We start from the raw sequence: 18,179 nt of genomic DNA, 5'->3' as shown, positions 1-18,179 counted from the left end.
CATCTCCATCAATGTTTTCGCATTAAAGACCTAGCACCTTTGAAGTACTTCCTGGGTATTGGGGGTAACCCGTATGGATTTTCGACTCCTTTTGTGTGAACACAAGTATATTCTGGATATTATTAAGTGTGTGGTATATATGTTAGGATCTAAGCGTTCTCCGTTTTTTATGAAAGAACACCAGAAGCTATCCTCGGATTCTAGTCCTCCTTTATCCGATCCTTCGTGCTATCAACGATTAGTGGGCCGCCTTATTTATCTAGAACTCTCTTATTTGTTTCATATTTTATCTCAGTTCATGCAGGACACACGAAAAAGAACACTGGGATGAAGCTACTAGAGTCCTCCGATGCTTTAAGGATTCTTCGAGGCAAGGCATTTTCATATGACCATCCTCTCTACATCTGACGACATTTTAAGATTCTGATTGGGAAGTTGTTCTTGATCAGCTGTTCTGTTACTGGATACTTCATTATATTGAGACGGAGTCCAATTTCATGAAAAACGAAGAAACAAACCACTGTCTCATTCCTCTGCAAAGAAGAATATGGTTGCTACTTCCAGGGATTTATTATGGTTACGGAGCCTACTTTCGTCCTTGGGTGTATATCTTTCGGAGCCTATGATGTTAATTTGTGATAATCAGGCAACGCTTCATGTCATTGCTTACCCCGTGTTTCATGAAGGAACAAAACACATTGATATTGATTATCATTTCGTTTGTGAACACATCAAGTGCCGGCACCACTTCTCATGTCTCCTCTTGGCTCCAACTTGCATATATCTTCACTAGGGAACTTAGTTGAGATTGCTTTTGCTTTCTAATTTGCAAGTTAGGCGTTCGAAATCCTCGTACTCCAACTTGAGGGGAGTATTATGGATTGTCACCTGTTTATCTAGTAGTTCTCTGTAGATTAGATAGTTACTGTATACTTAGCATAGATTTATTCGTTCCACGATTGATAGGATTAATTCCCTGATTCTCTTTATTCGGTTGTGTATGTGTACATGGAATTCTTCATCAATGAGGCCATGTTTGGCATAAGATTTTTTTTTCAACTCAACTCTGCTCAATTCCACTTAAATTCAATTCAACAACACAATTATTACTTTTCGTTTTTTCTTAAATTTTGTTAACCATTCAATTCAATTTTTAATACTAAATTCTCTTAACTATTCATTACTTTTTCCATAATTCAACAACACAATTATTACTTTCTCTTAATTATTCATTATTTTTTCCACACTTTTTCTCATAATTCAACAACACAATCATTACAAAATAATTAAAATAAAAACTCAACACAAATACCAAACACAAGTCAAATTTAAAAACGTCAAAGTTTTAGGGCGGAGAGCTGCCCCTCAGCCCCTCATTCGGTCCAACCCTGATTATGGGTAAGTTCTATGGTGCAATCACTTATTAGTTCGATCACTTTTCTAAACAATTTGGTTATAATTTATCGATGAAAAAAAGTTAATAAATAAACGGTGGTGAAGAAATTAATTGCACCACACAGCGGTTGCATCATAGAATTTGTCATCATAGTCAAGTTGCTCGTCCATCCTATTACTGATGATCTGTACAATGGGCATGCATCTGCTACTTACCAAGAGCTAACAAAAAGGGAAAAGTTTGTTGGTCACTCGTGTCTTGACATATTTTGAAGTGTAGCATTCAATCACAGGGCACCATACTGTCATAGTGGAGCTCAGAGGACCTCATAAATTAAATAAAATGCAACTTTAGTAATCAGTAGTCATGTAAAACCACGTGCTTGTTCACAAAACAACTATTAATTGTTCGTCATAGAGGAATTACTATAATATTTGAGACAACGTCTTGTCTCTTGATGTATACAGGCCTTTGAATGGGCGTTCTCGAATCTGTTTTCTTCTTCCTCCTGGTAAAAAAATTGTGGGAACACAAAAGCTGCCATCCTTTCTTTTTCCAGGAAAGAAAAGGATTGATCGTGCATCACATTTCTTGCAAATTGGAATCATTGAGGGGTTTCATATATAATCTCTACTCTTCTATAGAAACAAACTCACTCGAAAAATTGGTTCATATGCTTTAGAGTGCGTTTGGATTTAGAGTTGAGTTGAGTTGAGTTTTGATTTTAATTGGTTTGTAATGATTATATTGTTGAACTATGAGAAAAAGTGTGAAAAAGTAATAAATAATTGAGAGAAAGTAATGATTAAGTAATGATTGTGTTGTTAAATTGTGAAAAAGTAATGAATAGTTGAGAGAATTTAATATTAAAAATTGAATTGAATAGTTAATTTTTTTTTTAAAAAAAGTAATGATTGTGATGTTGAATTGAAAATAAGTAGAATTAAGTTGAGATGAATTAAACAATTTTCAAAAAACAAATATACCCTTATAATTTGGACTTAAGGAAGAGGATTGCGGTCAAGTCAAGAGAAGATCGGGGCCCCTGACTTAACTGCGTTCTCATTCTGCCAACCATTTCAATAGCAAAACCACTTCATCTAAGCTTTCTGCAGTTTGAATACTCCCCAAACAACAAGCAGACCCAAATGGAGTCCCACCTCCAGGGATGGTGTTCTGCTGCAACATTTTGGCTTCTTCAGTGCATCACTGCCATATCTCTTGCCGCTTCCTTGGTGTCCAGTGCACAAAGGACTAACGGGAATGAGACCGACTGGCTTGCTCTGTTGGAATTCAAGGCCAACATCATCGACCCACTCGGGGTCTTGAGCTCATGGAACTCTACCCACCATTTCTGTCAGTGGCACGGAGTTACTTGTTGGCGAAGGCACCAAAGAGTCACTGTCCTAAACTTGCAATCCCAAATGCTGTTGGGGACTTTATCCCCGCACATTGGGAATCTGAGCTTTTTAAGGGTACTCAATCTCCAAAACAATAGTTTCCGTTCGAGGATTCCCCCTGAAGTTGGTCACCTGTCAAGGTTGCAGTTTTTGAGCCTCAACAACAACTCACTCAATGGACCGATTCCTCCAAGCCTGGTAATTTGCTCCAATCTCGTCGGCATCAATCTCCATTCCAACATGCTTGAAGGGAACTTACCCTCTGATCTTGGCTTCTTGTCCAAGCTCACATGGCTTTCATTGGATTTCAATGATTTGAGTGGAACTATCCCACTTTCAGTTGGAAACTTGTCATCCATGGAGGCTATTCGGATGCAATTTAATAACTTTGAGGGTAAGATTCCAGATACGCTGAGCAACCTGAGAAACTTGAAGGTTCTTGATCTTACGAAGAACAATTTAGTTGGCAACTTTCCTTCATCGATCACCAACATTTCTTCCCTGGAATATCTTGATTTGGGTGATAACCAATTAGTGGGTATCTTACCATGGGACTTGGGCATCATTCTTCCAAAGCTCAAATTTCTATCAGTAGGCTATAACCGGTTGACTGGATCTATCCCAAAATCACTATCCAATGTGTCCAGTCTAAGTAGCTTCCAAGTTGTACGAAATAATTTCACTGGACAGGTTCCTTCTTTTGGGAAGATGAGTGACCTGCTTAGGTTTTCCATTGGTCAAAATAATCTGGGAAGTGGGCAAGCTAATGACCTCAACTTCCTCTGCCCATTGACAAATTCCACAAATCTCTATTTGTTGGGTATAAGGCAGAACAATTTCGGTGGGTCAATGCCCGAATGCACTGTTAACCTGTCAATCACTCTTGCAAGGTTCTGGTTAGATGGCAATGTTTTATCAGGCGGCTTGCTGAGTAGTATTGGGAATCTAAAAAATCTGGAGGTTTTGTCATTATCAAGCAATAGTATTTCAGGTATCATTCCTCACGAAATTGGAAATCTCAACAAGATGAAGGAATTGTATCTTGATTCTTGTGAGTTCACTGGACAAATTCCACATACCCTCGGGAATTTGACAATGATGACTCACCTCTATTTACAGAGAAATAGTCTCCAGGGCATCATACCTTTCTCTCTAAGCAAGTGCCAGAACCTGTTGTTATTAGATCTTGCAGATAACAAACTCACAGGTGCCATACCCGCTGAGATTGTTAGTCTCTCATCTCTATCAATATATGCAGACTTCTCAAAAAACAATTTGTCTGGAGAGCTTCCCATGGAAATCGGGAATCTGAAAAATCTCGGTGCTTTACGTCTGTATGGGAATAAGTTATCGGGAGAAATTCCAAGTACTCTGGGTAGCTGTATGTCGTTGGAGGTTTTGTACATGCAGGAAAATATTTTTACCAGTCTCATCCCTTCAACTCTGAGTTCCTTGAAAGGAATTCAAGAATTGAACCTCTCCCACAACAGGCTGTCGGGCCAAATTCCCAAGTTCTTTAAGGACCTCAATCTTTCAAGTTTAGATTTGTCTTTCAATAATTTTGAGGGCAATCTGCCAATGGAAGGAGTTTTTGCAAATACCAGTGCAACGTCGGTTCTGGGAAATGTAAAGCTTTGTGGGGGTCTACCAGAATATCAGCTGCCTAAATGTAAGCCAAGCAGATCAACCCATGGCAGATTGAGAGATGTCTCTATCTATACGGTGCCAGCGATTTTGGCAATAGCTTTTGTGCTCTCATTACTATATGCTCTCTGGTGTAGGAAAGAGAGGAGAACAGTTGGCTCTGGCTATTCGTTTGACGGGCTTCTGAAGGTCTCTTATCAAGACCTGCTGAATGCTACTGACCAGTTCTCCTCTGCCAATCTAATTGGAACCGGTAGCTTTGGATCTGTTTTTAAAGGGGTTCTTGGTCTGTATCAGACAACCATTGCAGTGAAAGTGTTTAATCTCACCCACCAAGGAGCATCGAAGAGCTTCATTGTAGAGTGTGAGGCCCAAAGAAACATCAGGCATCGAAATCTTGTGAAGGTACTCACTGCTTGTTCAGGGCTCGATTACAAAGGCAATGATTTCAAGGCCTTGGTAAATGAATTCATGGAAAATGGGAGCCTAGACCAGTGGCTACACCCAGAAATTGAGACCGGTAGAGAGTGGGAAGATGCGCCGAGGATATTAAGTCTTCTCCAGAGAGTGAACATCACCATTGATGTTGCTTGTGCTATAGATTATCTCCATCATCAGTGTGAAACAACAGTAGTCCACTGCGATTTGAAGCCAAACAATATTCTCCTTGATAGAGAGATGAATGGCCGAGTAGGCGATTTCGGGTTGGTTCGGTTCCTGCCAAAAGCCACCAGGGAGTTCATTTCTAATCAAACTAACTCCTTTGGAGTTGGAGGTTCTCTTGGCTATATTGCGCCAGGTAATTATCTAACTCCATCTGACCATATGTACTAATCGATTTCCTTATTTTTTTCTTCCTCGTACAAGCAAAAGAAGTTGACCCAACAGATTTTGTTCAGAGTATGGAGCGGGTGCTGAGGTGTCAACTGATGGAGATGTGTACAGCTACGGTATCCTCATATTGGAGATGTTCACAGGGAAGAGGCCCACCGATGACATGCTCAGTGATGGGTTGAACCTGCATTCCTTTGCTAAGGCAGCTATCCCGGAGCGAGTTCTGCAGATTATTGACCCTGTGCTGCTCCTGGACGAGGACAACAATCAGGATATCTCGAGAACCTGGATGAGCCACGATGAGTTCCTTCGCGGATGTCTGGTCTCGATCTTGGAAATAGGGATCATTTGTTCCTCTGAAGCGCCAAGAGACAGGATGAGAATGAGCAAAGTCGTTGCTGTGCTGCAGGCAATCAGGGAGATGCTTCTTGGAAGCCGAGGAAACTGAAGGCGGTTGAGATGAGGAAAACAATGGTATGCTGTTCTATGTTAAACTGTACTGTTAGTTTTAGGTTGCTTGACCAACGTCTTTGGTCAGGAGTGGTCTTTCTGCATTCTGCAAGTTATCGTAAATTTGTTAAATGTATATCTATGAACTCCTTGTTCTGAAATTACATGCTCCAGTTCTCTAATCCAACTGCTACACATCTGCCTTACGGAAGTAGTCGACTCTTAGGATCGACAGTTTAATATGACGCCTGTGTCTATGCAGCTCGATTTCATTGTGAATGGGAAGTCGCCATTCCTTTGCCCTGACTAGGTGATTCACCAAAGTATTCTCCCATGTCTATGCACCGAGACCAAATAACTTGCTGTTTCACCGCGCAAAATGAGAAATGCAGAATAACATGCATGGAAATCCAAAGTGCTTCTTTATTAAATTCAATCAATTTTAGCGAAGTTGTTCTTTGCTTTTCCCCATTAATTATGCACGTCAAATTATTAAGTGGTTAAAAAATCTGTCAATCTCCGGAGTCGCAATTCCACAAAACACTCAGGGTTGTCAGTTTTTCGAGCGGGAAGTACAACTATATGGTTTTACTTGTACATGTTAGGCTAAGTTGGGGCAGACAGGGTGGCCGGTCCCGTCGTAGTCGATTTCTTGGTGATCCTGTTATATTGTATTGATCTATATAGTGGTGACGTGGACCGGGCTAATTGACAATTTGGACTGGGCTTCCGACATAGGCCTGAATCCAATAAGTTGAGCCTACAGGCCCGGCCCATATGGGTAAAGCTCGTGAGCCGGCCCAATTGCCCCAACCCTCGGCCATAAAAGGCAATTTCCCAAAGAGGAAACTAACCTCAATAACCATATCTTCCTGCCTACTCTCTCTCTCTCTCTCTCTATAAAATCTCTCTTTCTCTCTCTACGTTGGGACCTCGCCGAGACCTTATCTCCAACGTGTCTCAGCCCTCATCCTCCACATTCTGACGTCATCATGGTGGCCGTGCAATCAGTCGGCACACATTTTGCTACATCAAGAGCATAACAAGACATTTTTCTTTATGAAAAAAGAATTTTTAGTCAATGATTCAACATCTTCTTGGTGTATAGATGTCTTCAAAGTCGGCTAATTTCAGACTATCTGACGAAGACCACACCTCTTGTGTGACTTACCAATTATAGATATTAGGGGCATATTATAACTTTATGGAAAAGTTTTCCACTTTCTTAGAAATATTTAAAAAGAAAAAAAATGAAAATTGGAAGAAATATGTTTGCAAGTTATAAAGGGGGGGTTTCAGGGGTGAAAAAAATAATTAAAAAAACCCATATGGCAAGGAGTTCTCTGACTTACGAACATTGAACACCACTTGCAGTAAAACTACAAAACCTGCAATCATTGAGGGCCTTCATGTGTGCTCTCTGACCCTCCTCTGTTCAAACAAACATTACTCAAAAGCTCCCTTCCATTTTGTTCAATGGAACTCCGGCTCACTTAAGGTCCGGTCGGGATAGGCTTATAATAAATTAATTTGATTATTAAAAACTTAATAGAATATAGTGTTTGAGATAGAGAACCCATTTTTTTTAGCTCCATGGACTTTGACATGGAGGGAAATGTGAGCAGAAATTCATCATCAATTTTTCTGCATAGATACTGCGAGGTAACCCCAAGGTTCTGGGTTCGAATCCCCTCTATGTATTTGTGTTAAAATATTTGTTAAAAGTGTGCTCCTTACTTGAGCTTGAGGGACACAGACTTTTGTGAACTATAGTATGCCTTTGGTGGTGTTACACTGACGGGGGTCGGTGCTTGCACTGATTGTTCAATTGATCTGATATGTTCGCCGTTGAACACGAGAGCCATAACATTGCCTATCGAGGGCAGTAAGGTTGTTATTACTGCTGTTCACCATATTAATTATAAAAAAAAAATGATATTAAGAGGTATGGTCTTGGAACCAGACATGCCTAGGTGAGTAAATTATATTACATACAGATTAGAGGGAGATGATTTTATATTAATTAGAGATCAAAATTTTTGTTTATGCAGTTAATCAACTATCTCTATTTATACGAGCGCTACTAGAAAAAGGGTTTAGAGCAACCCATATTGGGACCTAGGGCGACCCATAAAGGCGTTGTGATAGGTCTCACGACGTTTGTGCCAATGTTTAGCTATGGGTCGCTTAAGGTCCGGTCGGGATAGGGTTTTGCGACGTTTATAAGAAACTTCGCCAGAGACCTGTCTGTGCCGACCCATAACAGTAGTCGCCATAACCCCTAGTCGACAGAGGACCACCTATGGCAACGTTTGTATGGGTAGACCTAGATCTGACTATGATGACGTTTGTAAACGTCGGGGCATGACCACCCTATGACTAGCCATGCTAACGTCGGCCTTGAGTAACCTATGCCGATGTTTAGCTGACATTGCCTTACATCAACATGGGACGACCCATGCTAACGTCGGCCTTTAGTAACCTATGTAGACGCTTAGTAGATGTCGTCTAACATCAACATGGGATGACTCATGTTTGGGTTAGCGTAAAGTGACCTGGTCCAACCAAATTCAATGTTGCCTTAGGTTACATATGATGCCACATGGAGCAGCTCGATACTCGCTGTCTGTCAGCAAGCTGTCAACTTATTGACAGGTTAAATAAAACAATTGCCAGTCCATTATTAGCAAGCTAATAGCTAGCTGACAGTGGAAAGCTTGCTATCAGGATACTATCCTGAAATTTATTCTAATCAAACCCAAATACTTATACAAATATGCATGTAAATCGAAGAATTACATCACATAACTATGTTCGAAATATTATTACACCATAATTATCCAAACCCAATGTTACAAATCCCGACCAAAGTTAGGCCATCGTCACAAGTTCAATAACAATCGAAATAATAACAACTTGAAAACCTCATTCAAGTTTTCTTTAGGCGACTCCCATGTTTGAATTGAACATACTGCCCAACTCTATCAACATTTTTGGCCCAATATAGCATGCAATTGTTCGAGCTGGCATCGATCTTTCCATAACCAAGACCTAACTTTGTAATAGTCTTCTTGGCTTGGTGTTTACTCATGTTGGATTTTTTTTTTATGAATATAAAGGCTAGGAGGGGGAGACCAGCGTAGCAACTCCCTCTGGAGACTAGAGGAGCTCTACAGCCTCCTCATGTTGGCTATGAATCATTTAGCAACTCATGTTGGAGTTACTAAAGGATATGAATCATTTAGCAACTCTAACAAAACGGTGACGGATTTTGCAGACTGCCCAAAAAGTGCTTTAGGGTGCGTTTGATTTTAGAGTTAAAGTAAGTTTGATTTTGATTTTGATTTTGATTGTGGAAAAAGACAAATGAGATGATATTATAAATTTGACTCGAGAAACATGTATTTTTGTTGTGTAGTGTGTTGAGTTAAAATCAAAATCATGATTCTAAAATCAAATTTACAAATCAAACGGGGCCTTAATGTGGAAAAGACGGAGGAGGAATCAAATGGTCGAGTGCTTCTTGCAACCGGGGTAGAGCGGAACATCACAGTCATCCAATGGAGTATTTTTGGTACATGTTGTACCATGAGTCGTCTCATTAGGTTGATAAGTTTCGCAAGCACCATCATCCACAACTTCGTGTTGAAGCTCGTCATTATTGTTCAATCCGAGGGCGTCTGTAATGAGTTCTCTCACATTGAAATGATCGTCTATAATTGTGTGAGCCATTGGTGAACTCCTTGAAGGTTGCCTTGTTTGAATTGGTGGCCTCTCAATTGATTCTCCATGGAAAACCCAATGCTTGTGATCTTGTACAAAACCGCGGTCAAGAATATGATTATATACAATATTCGATGGATGTATAGACACATTGTTGCATCGTTGGCACGAACAATAAATCTTCCCATTAAGTGTAGAGTTTTGAACTGCGAATGCTATAAGTTTGTCAAGACCAGCCATAAAAGGCTTCATAAACCTTGGATAATCGACCCAACTAATATCCATTGCCTACAAAGATAATCAATGACATCACTTATAAACCTTCCATAACGATAATGAGTCATTAATAAAATGGAAACGCGAATCAAAATGTGCTAGTATGTTTCATCGAACACTTAGTGGGCATATTGAACAAAAATTGCATTTAACCAACATATCACTATATCAAGTCCCAAAAGAATATAGAATGCATAACACACACACGATATACATATATCCACATATCTATACAATAAGTTCTTATATGCAATTTACCTAAAATGGCCCATGGTTTGTCCGTTTTGTCAAATCTATCATATGCTTTTTTTTTGTCAAATCTATCACATGGTTTACTTTTTGCATCAAATCTATCCCGGCGTTATCTTTTTCGTTAACATCTAACGGTCGTGCTGACGTGGCGCCTACGTGGCAAGTGTGGCCCACTATTTCTCCACGTGCCACATCAGCATGGCCGTTAGATGTTAATGGAAAAGATAACGCCGTGATAGATTTGATGCAAAAAGTAAACCACGGGATAGATTTGACAAAAAAAAGCATAGGATAGATTTGACAAAACGGACAAACCATGGGCCATTTTAGATAAAAACCTCAAAACTCAATATGTAAAGCATGTGAAACATTTGATTACCACCTTAAGTAAGCTTACAAGTAGACAAATTATATAATTTGTGGGAAGTAAGTATGATAATTGTGTTTTAATATATTAAGTACCTGCAAGTACCTTCTTCCGATGAGATATTGAAGTGGGAGAAAATAGATAGTGTTTATGGGCAAAAGGTTAAATTCAGTTCTAGTGTTTATGTCGCTCGCAGTAAACTCAAAAAAAATTCGAAGTGATTAACTTTTGACGACCCAAAAGAACGTCGTCACAGGTATGCAATGGCGACACTAAGCCATGGATTGGCAAAAGCTTAACTTTAGGCGACGAAAAGTCCCGACCAAAAATAGAAAGTCGCCACAAGATAATCCTGTTGCGACATTAATCCAAACATCGCCTCAGAACGACCTTCTACCGACTCTTTTTTCTCGACTTTTAGGAATAGTCGTTTAAAGCTGGTCCTAAGGCAACTTTTGACTTTGAGTCATTATAGACCAATCTTTTGGCGACTGTTAGAGCCGATGCTTTGCTATGGGTCGTCTAGACCTCGTTTAGGCGATGCTAGATCCCAAGAAGTCACACCTAGGGCGACGTTTATTTGTAGATCGCCCTAGACTCTTTTTGTTGTAGTGGAGAGAAATACAATCATGTAATTTATGGGATATGATATATTATTTATTGTTGTGTTTTTGTTGGACGAATGAAACGGAACATATTAGAGGAGGAATTTTTTGTTTTAGGAAGAATTGATACATCTGTAACTGTGGGTGGAGTATTGAGACCGTTCAATTATCTCAAGGTGAGATATTATATTCATCATCAAACACTATAAATATGTATGAGAATAAAAATAATTTCATAGAGATTATAATGGAAGAATTTATAATAACAACTTTATTAATTATCAGAATAATTCTAGCTCGTACGGGTCGTTTGTATAGTTTTAATATTTTATATAATCTTTTCGGTGAAGTATAATTTTGGAGGATAGGGAACAAGACAAGGACCGTTTTAGGTGGTGGAATGGCAGGAAAAAAATAATAAGAAAAAAATCAACATGAATATTTGAATAGTGAATGAATAAAGAAAAACCTACAGCTAAAGCCCCGTTTGGATCGAGAGAAATTTGATTTTAACTTTAACTTTAACTTTAACTCAACACACTACACAATAAAAATATACGTTTCCCAAGCCAAATTTATAATCACATCTCATTTGTTCATTTTCACAATCAAAATCAAAATCAAAATCAAAGTAACTTTAATCCTGAATCTAAAATGAATCCACATCCGCGTCCGCCCAACCCTCAAAAAAAAAAACCACAAAAAAAAGACAAAAAAAAAAAGAAGAGAAAAAAGACAAATGCAAATGGCTATAAAATAAGTGCAGTCTTCTTTGACTCTCGTTTCCACGTCCTCAATGGGGACAATGTCAGAAACCGGATTATGTAAATCGTCACCAAGCACCCCTTGTATTGTATCACTAAGCACTGGTCCATGAACCTCTCCCGTTTCAATTACGATGTCATAGCGCCAGATCTGTCTCACGGATATAAGGTCCGTCTTCACGTATAGCTCGATTTCATTGCTAATGGAAGTCCCCATTCCTTTGTCCTAGTCAGGTGATTTCTTCGAAATATCCCCCAATTACAGTGCGACGCATTGATTATCATAGTGAAACCCACGACATTTCAATACCCTATAACTTGAAAAGGCTGTAAGTGGTAACCGTGCATGTCAGGTTACCACCAACTGATAATTGGTCTGCAAAATGAAATCTCTCTTTCGAGGCAATGTCTTCTAATTCGGCTAATTTCTGAGCTATCCGATGAAGACCACTTGTTGTGACCTACCAGTTATAGATATTACAAGGGCATTTCCCCCCTTTCAGGCCAAAACAAGAGGCACTGTTTAATTATACTTTATGGAAACTTTTCCCACTTCTCTTAGAACATTTTCAGAAAATAGAAAATTGAAAGATATCGACAACAATCTTTGTTGAGGATCAAGAACAAGGTTTAATTCCACATAGGAAACTTGAAAAGAAATCTCTGAGTATATTAGATGATTAGGCTTATCATCCTATCTACTCGAACTTTTAAATTAGCTCTATGAGTATAACTGCTTATAGGTCCGAGAATCCATGGAACTTGTCATCTGACTTCTTTATAATTCCTAACGTGAATGGTTGGCTTGGTTTCCCATCATGTTTCTTCTTCTCTTGGTCAAAAAGGTGGGAATGCAAAACCTTCCATCCTTTCCTTTCCGGGAAGGAAGAGATCATGCATGAACTTTGAACCCCACTTGCATTAAACTACATAACCTGCAATCATCGAGGGGCTTTATATGTCCTCTCCTATCTGAGTCTCTTCTATTCAAACAAACATTACTCAAAAGGCTCCCTTTCATTTTGTTCAATGGAGCTCCGGCTCTCCTACGCCACATTGTTTTGGCTTCTCTGTTGCATCGCCACCACAGCCCGTGCCCAAGTTGTTCGCAGCAATGATACTGATCGACTTGCTCTGCTGGAAATCAAGGTGAAGATGATCGACCCACTAGGGACCCTAGGCTCGTGGAACTCAAGCATCCACTTCTGCCAGTGGAATGGAGTTACTTGCGGACAAAGGCACTGGAGAGTCACCATCCTGGACTTGCAATCCGGGGAGCTGTCGGGAACCATATCCCCACATGTTGGGAACCTGAGCTTCCTGAGGGTGCTCAATCTCCAGAACAATAGCTTCCATTCGGCAATTCCCCCTGAAGTTGGCCGTCTGTCGAGGCTGCAGGTTCTCCGCCTCAGCAACAACTCTCTTAGCGGCCCTGTTCCTGCTAGCGTGACCCATTGCTCCAATCTCGTCAGCATGATCCTCGCTCAGAACATGCTCGAAGGAAAGGTACCTTCAAATCTGGGGTCCTTGTCTAAGCTCCGGCAACTTGATTTGAGGGGCAACAATTTCACTGGGGCAATCCCACTTTCAGTTGGAAATTTATCATCTCTTGAGTATCTTATGTTTTCAAGAAACAACTTCAGTGGTACGGTTCCGGATACACTGGGCAACTTGAGAAATATAAAGCAACTTGCTCTAGGGGAGAATTACTTCGTTGGTGCTGTTCCTTCAACTATCTTTAATATTACTTCCATGGAACTTCTTGATCTGGGTATTAGTCAATTGGAGGGTAGCTTACCGTGGGATATGGGTATCACTCTTCCGAATCTCAATTATCTCTCAGTAGGCAGTAACCAGTTTACTGGATCCATCCCCAAATCAATATCCAACATGTCCAGTCTAAGTGTCTTTATAATGGCAGCCAATAATTTCAATGGGGATGTCCCGTCCTTCAGAGGGTTGAGTGAGGTCACCTGGTTCCATATTGGTGGAAATAATTTGGGAGATGGGCAAGCCAATGACCTCAACTTCCTCTGCTCACTGACAAATTCCATTAATCTCCGAATTGTGGATATAAGTCAGAACCATTTCGCAGGGTCGATCCCGGGATGCATAGGCAACCTTTCTGGTCTCAGCATGCTTTCACTGAGTGACAATGTCTTATCTGGAAGCCTGCCGAGTGTTATCAAGAATCTCATCAACCTAGAGTATTTGTCGTTGTGGGGAAACAACATTTCAGGTATCATCCCTCCTGAAATCGGAGGCCTTATAAATATGAAGCAACTGCATCTTGGTTTCTGTAAGTTCACTGGGCAGATACCACACACCCTCGGGAATTTAACGATGATGACTCACCTTTCCTTGCGGGAGAATAATCTTCTGGGCACCATACCTTCCTCTTTTGGGAAGTGTCAGAGCTTGATATTGCTAGATCTTGGAGATAACAAACTTTCTGGTGCCATACCCCCTGAGATTATGAGCCTCTCTTCTCTATCAATCTATGCTGACTTCTCGCTGAACAATCTAACTGGCGAACTTCCTGTGGAAATTGGAAATCTGAAAAATCTCGGTGAGTTAGATCTCTATGGGAACAAGTTCTCGGGAGAAATTCCGGCTAGTCTAGGTAGTTGTATATCAATGGAGTATTTGTATATGCAGGACAACATGTTTACAGGTCCCATCCCTTCAACATTGAGTTCTTTGAAGGGGCTTCAAGCACTGAACTTTTCCAACGACAAGTTGTCTGGCAAAATTCCACAATTCTTGGAGGACCTCTCCTTGACGAGTTTGGGTCTGGCTTTTAATGACTTTGAGGGCACTGTACCGATGCAAGGAGTCTTCGCAAACACAAGTGGAACCTCAGTTGTGGGAAATGACAAGCTTTGTGGTGGTCTGCCAGAACTGAGACTGCCTAAATGCAAGACGGTGAGACCAACTACTAGCAGAGTGAGAAATGTTATTATTTTCACCGTGTCAGGGATTCTCGGAACAGTTTTGGTGCTGCTGTTAGTTTATTTCCTTTGGCAGAGGAAAGGGAGGAAGATGTCTGATTCGGGCTCCTCTATCAATGGCCATCTGAAAGTTTCTTATCAGAGCTTACTGAGAGCTACCGATGGGTTCTCCTCCGCTAACCTTATCGGAACTGGTAGTTTCGGCTCTGTGTTTAGAGGGGTTCTCGATTCGAATCAGATGACTGTTGCAGTCAAGGTGCTTAATCTTGCCCACTGTGGAGCATCGAAGAGCTTTATGGCAGAGTGTGAAGCCTTGAGAAACATCAGGCATCGCAATCTTGTCAAAGTAATCACAGCGTGTTCGGGCTTTGATTACAAAGGTAATGATTTCAAGGCCTTGATATACGAATTCATGGTAAACGGGAGCCTAGACGAGTGGCTACACCCTCAAATTGGGACTGATGGAGAAAGGGAAGATGCACCAAGGAAATTAAGTCTTCTCCAAAGAGTGAATATCGCCACGGACGTCGCTTGTGCTTTTGATTATCTCCATCATCAGTCTGAAACTCCAGTAGTCCACTGTGATTTGAAGCCAAGCAATATTTTACTTGATGACGAGATGAATGGCCATGTAGGCGATTTCGGGTTGGTCAGGTTCCTGCCAGAAGCCACTCAGGAGTTCCTTTCTAATCAAACAAGCTCCATCGGAGTTAGAGGATCTCTAGGCTATATTGCTCCAGGTAATTATCTTGCTCTGGCTGACCATTTGTAGTAATCAATTTCCATACGTTTCTCTTCCTTGAACGAAATTATGAGTTTACCTGACATATATTGTTCGTGTAGAGTATGGAGCAGGCAAAAATGTATCAACAGATGGAGATGTGTACAGCTATGGGATCCTCATACTGGAGATGTTCACGGGGAAGAGGCCAACCGATGGCATGTTCACTGATGGGTTGAATCTTAATTCCTTTGCTAAAGCAGCTTTGCCCGAGCAGGTCATGCATATAGTCGACCCTATCCTGTTTCAGGATAGCCAAGACCAGGAGAACAGTCGAGAGAACAACAGGTTCCTTAAGATTCAAGAGTGTCTAGTTTCGATAATGGAAATAGGAGTGCTCTGTTCTTCTGAATTGAAGGAAAACAGGATGAAGATGCCAGATGTTGTTGCAGCACTCCAGACGATCAGGAAGAAGCTCGTTGCAGCATTTTAGCGTATATAAAAATGAATAACGTTACTGCCAATTTTATTGGTTTCATGGCTAAATATGCTTCTTTTGCAGTTTTAGTTGTTTGGCCATTGTTTTTTGATGGGATAACCAGATGAATTTCTGTAGAGTTTGAGGAATAAAGATATATTAGGAAGTTCCCTACTCAGTATGTTTCTGTACTCTTGGCTTACCGCCCGAGGTCGGATTTGAAGCTTGTTTCACATATTTCTGTGCTTTTCTGAGACAGTTACCTGTCGAGAGACATTAGCTCTCGTGATTTTTTCGGTCATTATTAGCTCGTGATTTTTACTCAAGGAGAGTTTGCTTCCAAGCAGTGGTTGGATCTCCCGACCATTTCACACCATGGATCCAGCAAGGATCTGCCAAATTTAATGGAACGCCTTGCTTAGATAAATATGAGGGGCCTTGACAAATGCAGTCCATAGAGGAGTTGGTCTCTAGGATCTTGTCCTACCATCTCCTGCGCAGAATGTGGTTGGCTGCAAATGGGTTTATTGCATCAAACAGAAGGCTGATGGCACCATTGATCGCTATAAGGCTCGATTCGTGGCAAAGGGTTTTAATCAGAGAGAATGAGTCGACTATTCAGAGACGTTTAGTCCAGTCATAAAGCCGGTTACCATTTAGACAGTTCTCTCTATTGTTGTCTCCTCCCAGTGGCCGATTCGACAACTGGACGTGAAGAATGCATTCCTTCATGGGCATCTCACTGAGGAGGTTTATATGTCTCAACCTCCCGGCTTCATCGAAGCTTCTCGTCCTGATTATGTCTGTTGACTCCGCCGATCTCTCTACGGCTCAAACGAGCCCCCCCGGGCGTGGTTCCTTCCGTCTCAATACCTATTTTCAGAGACTTGGTTTTTCAGATTCTAAAGCTGATCCCTCGCTGTTTATTCTTCGCGGACCTAATTATCTCGTATATCTTCTCGTCTATGTTGATGATATCATCCTGACGGGAACCCCAGGTGCACCTTTTCATTCCATAATAACTGCTTTACAACGGGAATTTGCCACGAAGGACCTCGGTCCTCTTCACTTCTTTCTTGGAATGGAGGCTCGCACTGATGGTACTGGACTCTACCTCACACAATTCAAGTACATTCATGATATCTTAGCTCCCACTTTTATGCTGGAGTGCAAGCCCATTAGCTTCTCGATCTCATCAGGATCTCGGCTTTCTCTTCATGATGGGTGTCAGCACCCCATTTTGGTCCACCGGCTCCAAGAGAGGATATCGGCTGCAAATCCGGCCATAGCCCGATAGACATGACAAAACAAAGCTCAGTAATGCCCGGGCTACTATTCATAGTTGGGTCAATAGGGAGCAATCATATAGAAGAAACATCAAAACATCCATACAGGTCTCAGAAGGCAATTCAAAGAGACCAAAAAGGGCATTTGATTCTAGGACGATGGAAACCAGCTCATTACAGTGCTATTATTCAGTAGTTGTCCGGAGCATTAGAAAGTATTCAGTGTGAGACTCCAAAAGTCTTTCTCGGGATCAAATTGGAAATCCGCCCTAAGCATATTCAGGAAATCATGCAAATCTCCCGAGCAAATCCAAAACGGGCTCAAGCACAAGCCGAGACAGTCAGAATCTGTTTTCCACAAAACAGAGAGCACAAGTAGCTCTCGCACGTCAGAATACCTACAGGGCACCATGTGAGCACTAACCACAAATTCCAGGAACAAAATGGTCATTTGACCCCTAGAGCAGAACATCCCAAAACGAGCAGTACAATACTCAGATACACGAACATGCGACATAAATGACCAAATTGGCTCCGGTCATCCGCATTGAGCAAAACCAACTCTTGACCCTCCGACAGGGGCAAAATGGTCATTTCGACCGCATAAAAGTGCAGAACATGCTAAAATGAGCAGTGGAGCACGCAGAACCCTGAATAGGCGACAAAAATGGTCAATTTTGGTTTTGGACATCCGAATCGAGCAAAACTGGCCCCAAGCTCCCGGGTCACACAAAACACTCCTAAAATGCTCAAACATAATGAATTTGGTCTCATTTGAATCATTCTGCACGTACATTGCTTATTTAGTGCTCATTTGAGCCATCAACCTCGAATGCACGATTAACCAGGACTCGAGCTTTCCTAATTCTTCCTCCAAGCCATGTGGGACCCGCGGCCACTCAAACATTTACAATTTCCCGAATATGGCAATGTTGGTCTCGTTTGAATCGTCTTTACACGCGCGTCACCGATTCGGCAGTCATTCGAACCACGAAACTCGAATACGCGACTAACCGGGACCCAAACTTCCCC

General features: G+C 41.1%; 2 protein-coding genes across 2 annotated transcripts; both read left to right on the top strand.

Annotated features, from left to right (window-relative positions):
- Positions 1-2,433: 2,433 nt before the first annotated feature.
- Positions 2,434-5,906, top strand: LOC116206208 (probable LRR receptor-like serine/threonine-protein kinase At3g47570). Its single transcript, XM_031539019.1, has 2 exons — positions 2,434-5,239; positions 5,340-5,906. The coding sequence occupies exons 1-2, from the start codon at positions 2,545-2,547 to the stop codon at positions 5,720-5,722; spliced, it is 3,078 nt and encodes a 1,025-aa protein (XP_031394879.1). The 5' UTR covers positions 2,434-2,544; the 3' UTR covers positions 5,723-5,906.
- A 6,647-nt stretch (positions 5,907-12,553) lies between these two features.
- On the top strand, positions 12,554-16,162 carry LOC116202792 (probable LRR receptor-like serine/threonine-protein kinase At3g47570). Its single transcript, XM_031534404.1, has 2 exons — positions 12,554-15,402; positions 15,506-16,162. Exons 1-2 carry the CDS (start codon positions 12,741-12,743, stop codon positions 15,874-15,876), a joined length of 3,033 nt encoding a protein of 1,010 aa, XP_031390264.1. The 5' UTR covers positions 12,554-12,740; the 3' UTR covers positions 15,877-16,162.
- The last annotated feature ends 2,017 nt before the right edge of the window (positions 16,163-18,179 follow it).

This window comes from Punica granatum, chromosome 4 (genome assembly GCF_007655135.1).
Source record: "Punica granatum isolate Tunisia-2019 chromosome 4, ASM765513v2, whole genome shotgun sequence".
Lineage (NCBI taxonomy): Eukaryota > Viridiplantae > Streptophyta > Magnoliopsida > Myrtales > Lythraceae > Punica > Punica granatum.
Note: the sequence above shows the minus strand (reverse complement) of the source record. Positions and strands in the feature narration are given on the sequence as shown.

Bases quoted from the DNA above. Each gene is read 5' to 3' on its own strand.
- LOC116206208 (XM_031539019.1), top strand. From the start codon at position 2,545: ATGGAGTCCCACCTCCAGGGATGGTGTTCTGCTGCAACATTTTGGCTT. The intron at 5,240-5,339 runs GTAATTATCTAA...GATTTTGTTCAG, and splicing joins TCTTGGCTATATTGCGCCAG to AGTATGGAGCGGGTGCTGAG.
- LOC116202792 (XM_031534404.1), top strand. From the start codon at position 12,741: ATGGAGCTCCGGCTCTCCTACGCCACATTGTTTTGGCTTCTCTGTTGC. The intron at 15,403-15,505 runs GTAATTATCTTG...TTGTTCGTGTAG, and splicing joins TCTAGGCTATATTGCTCCAG to AGTATGGAGCAGGCAAAAAT.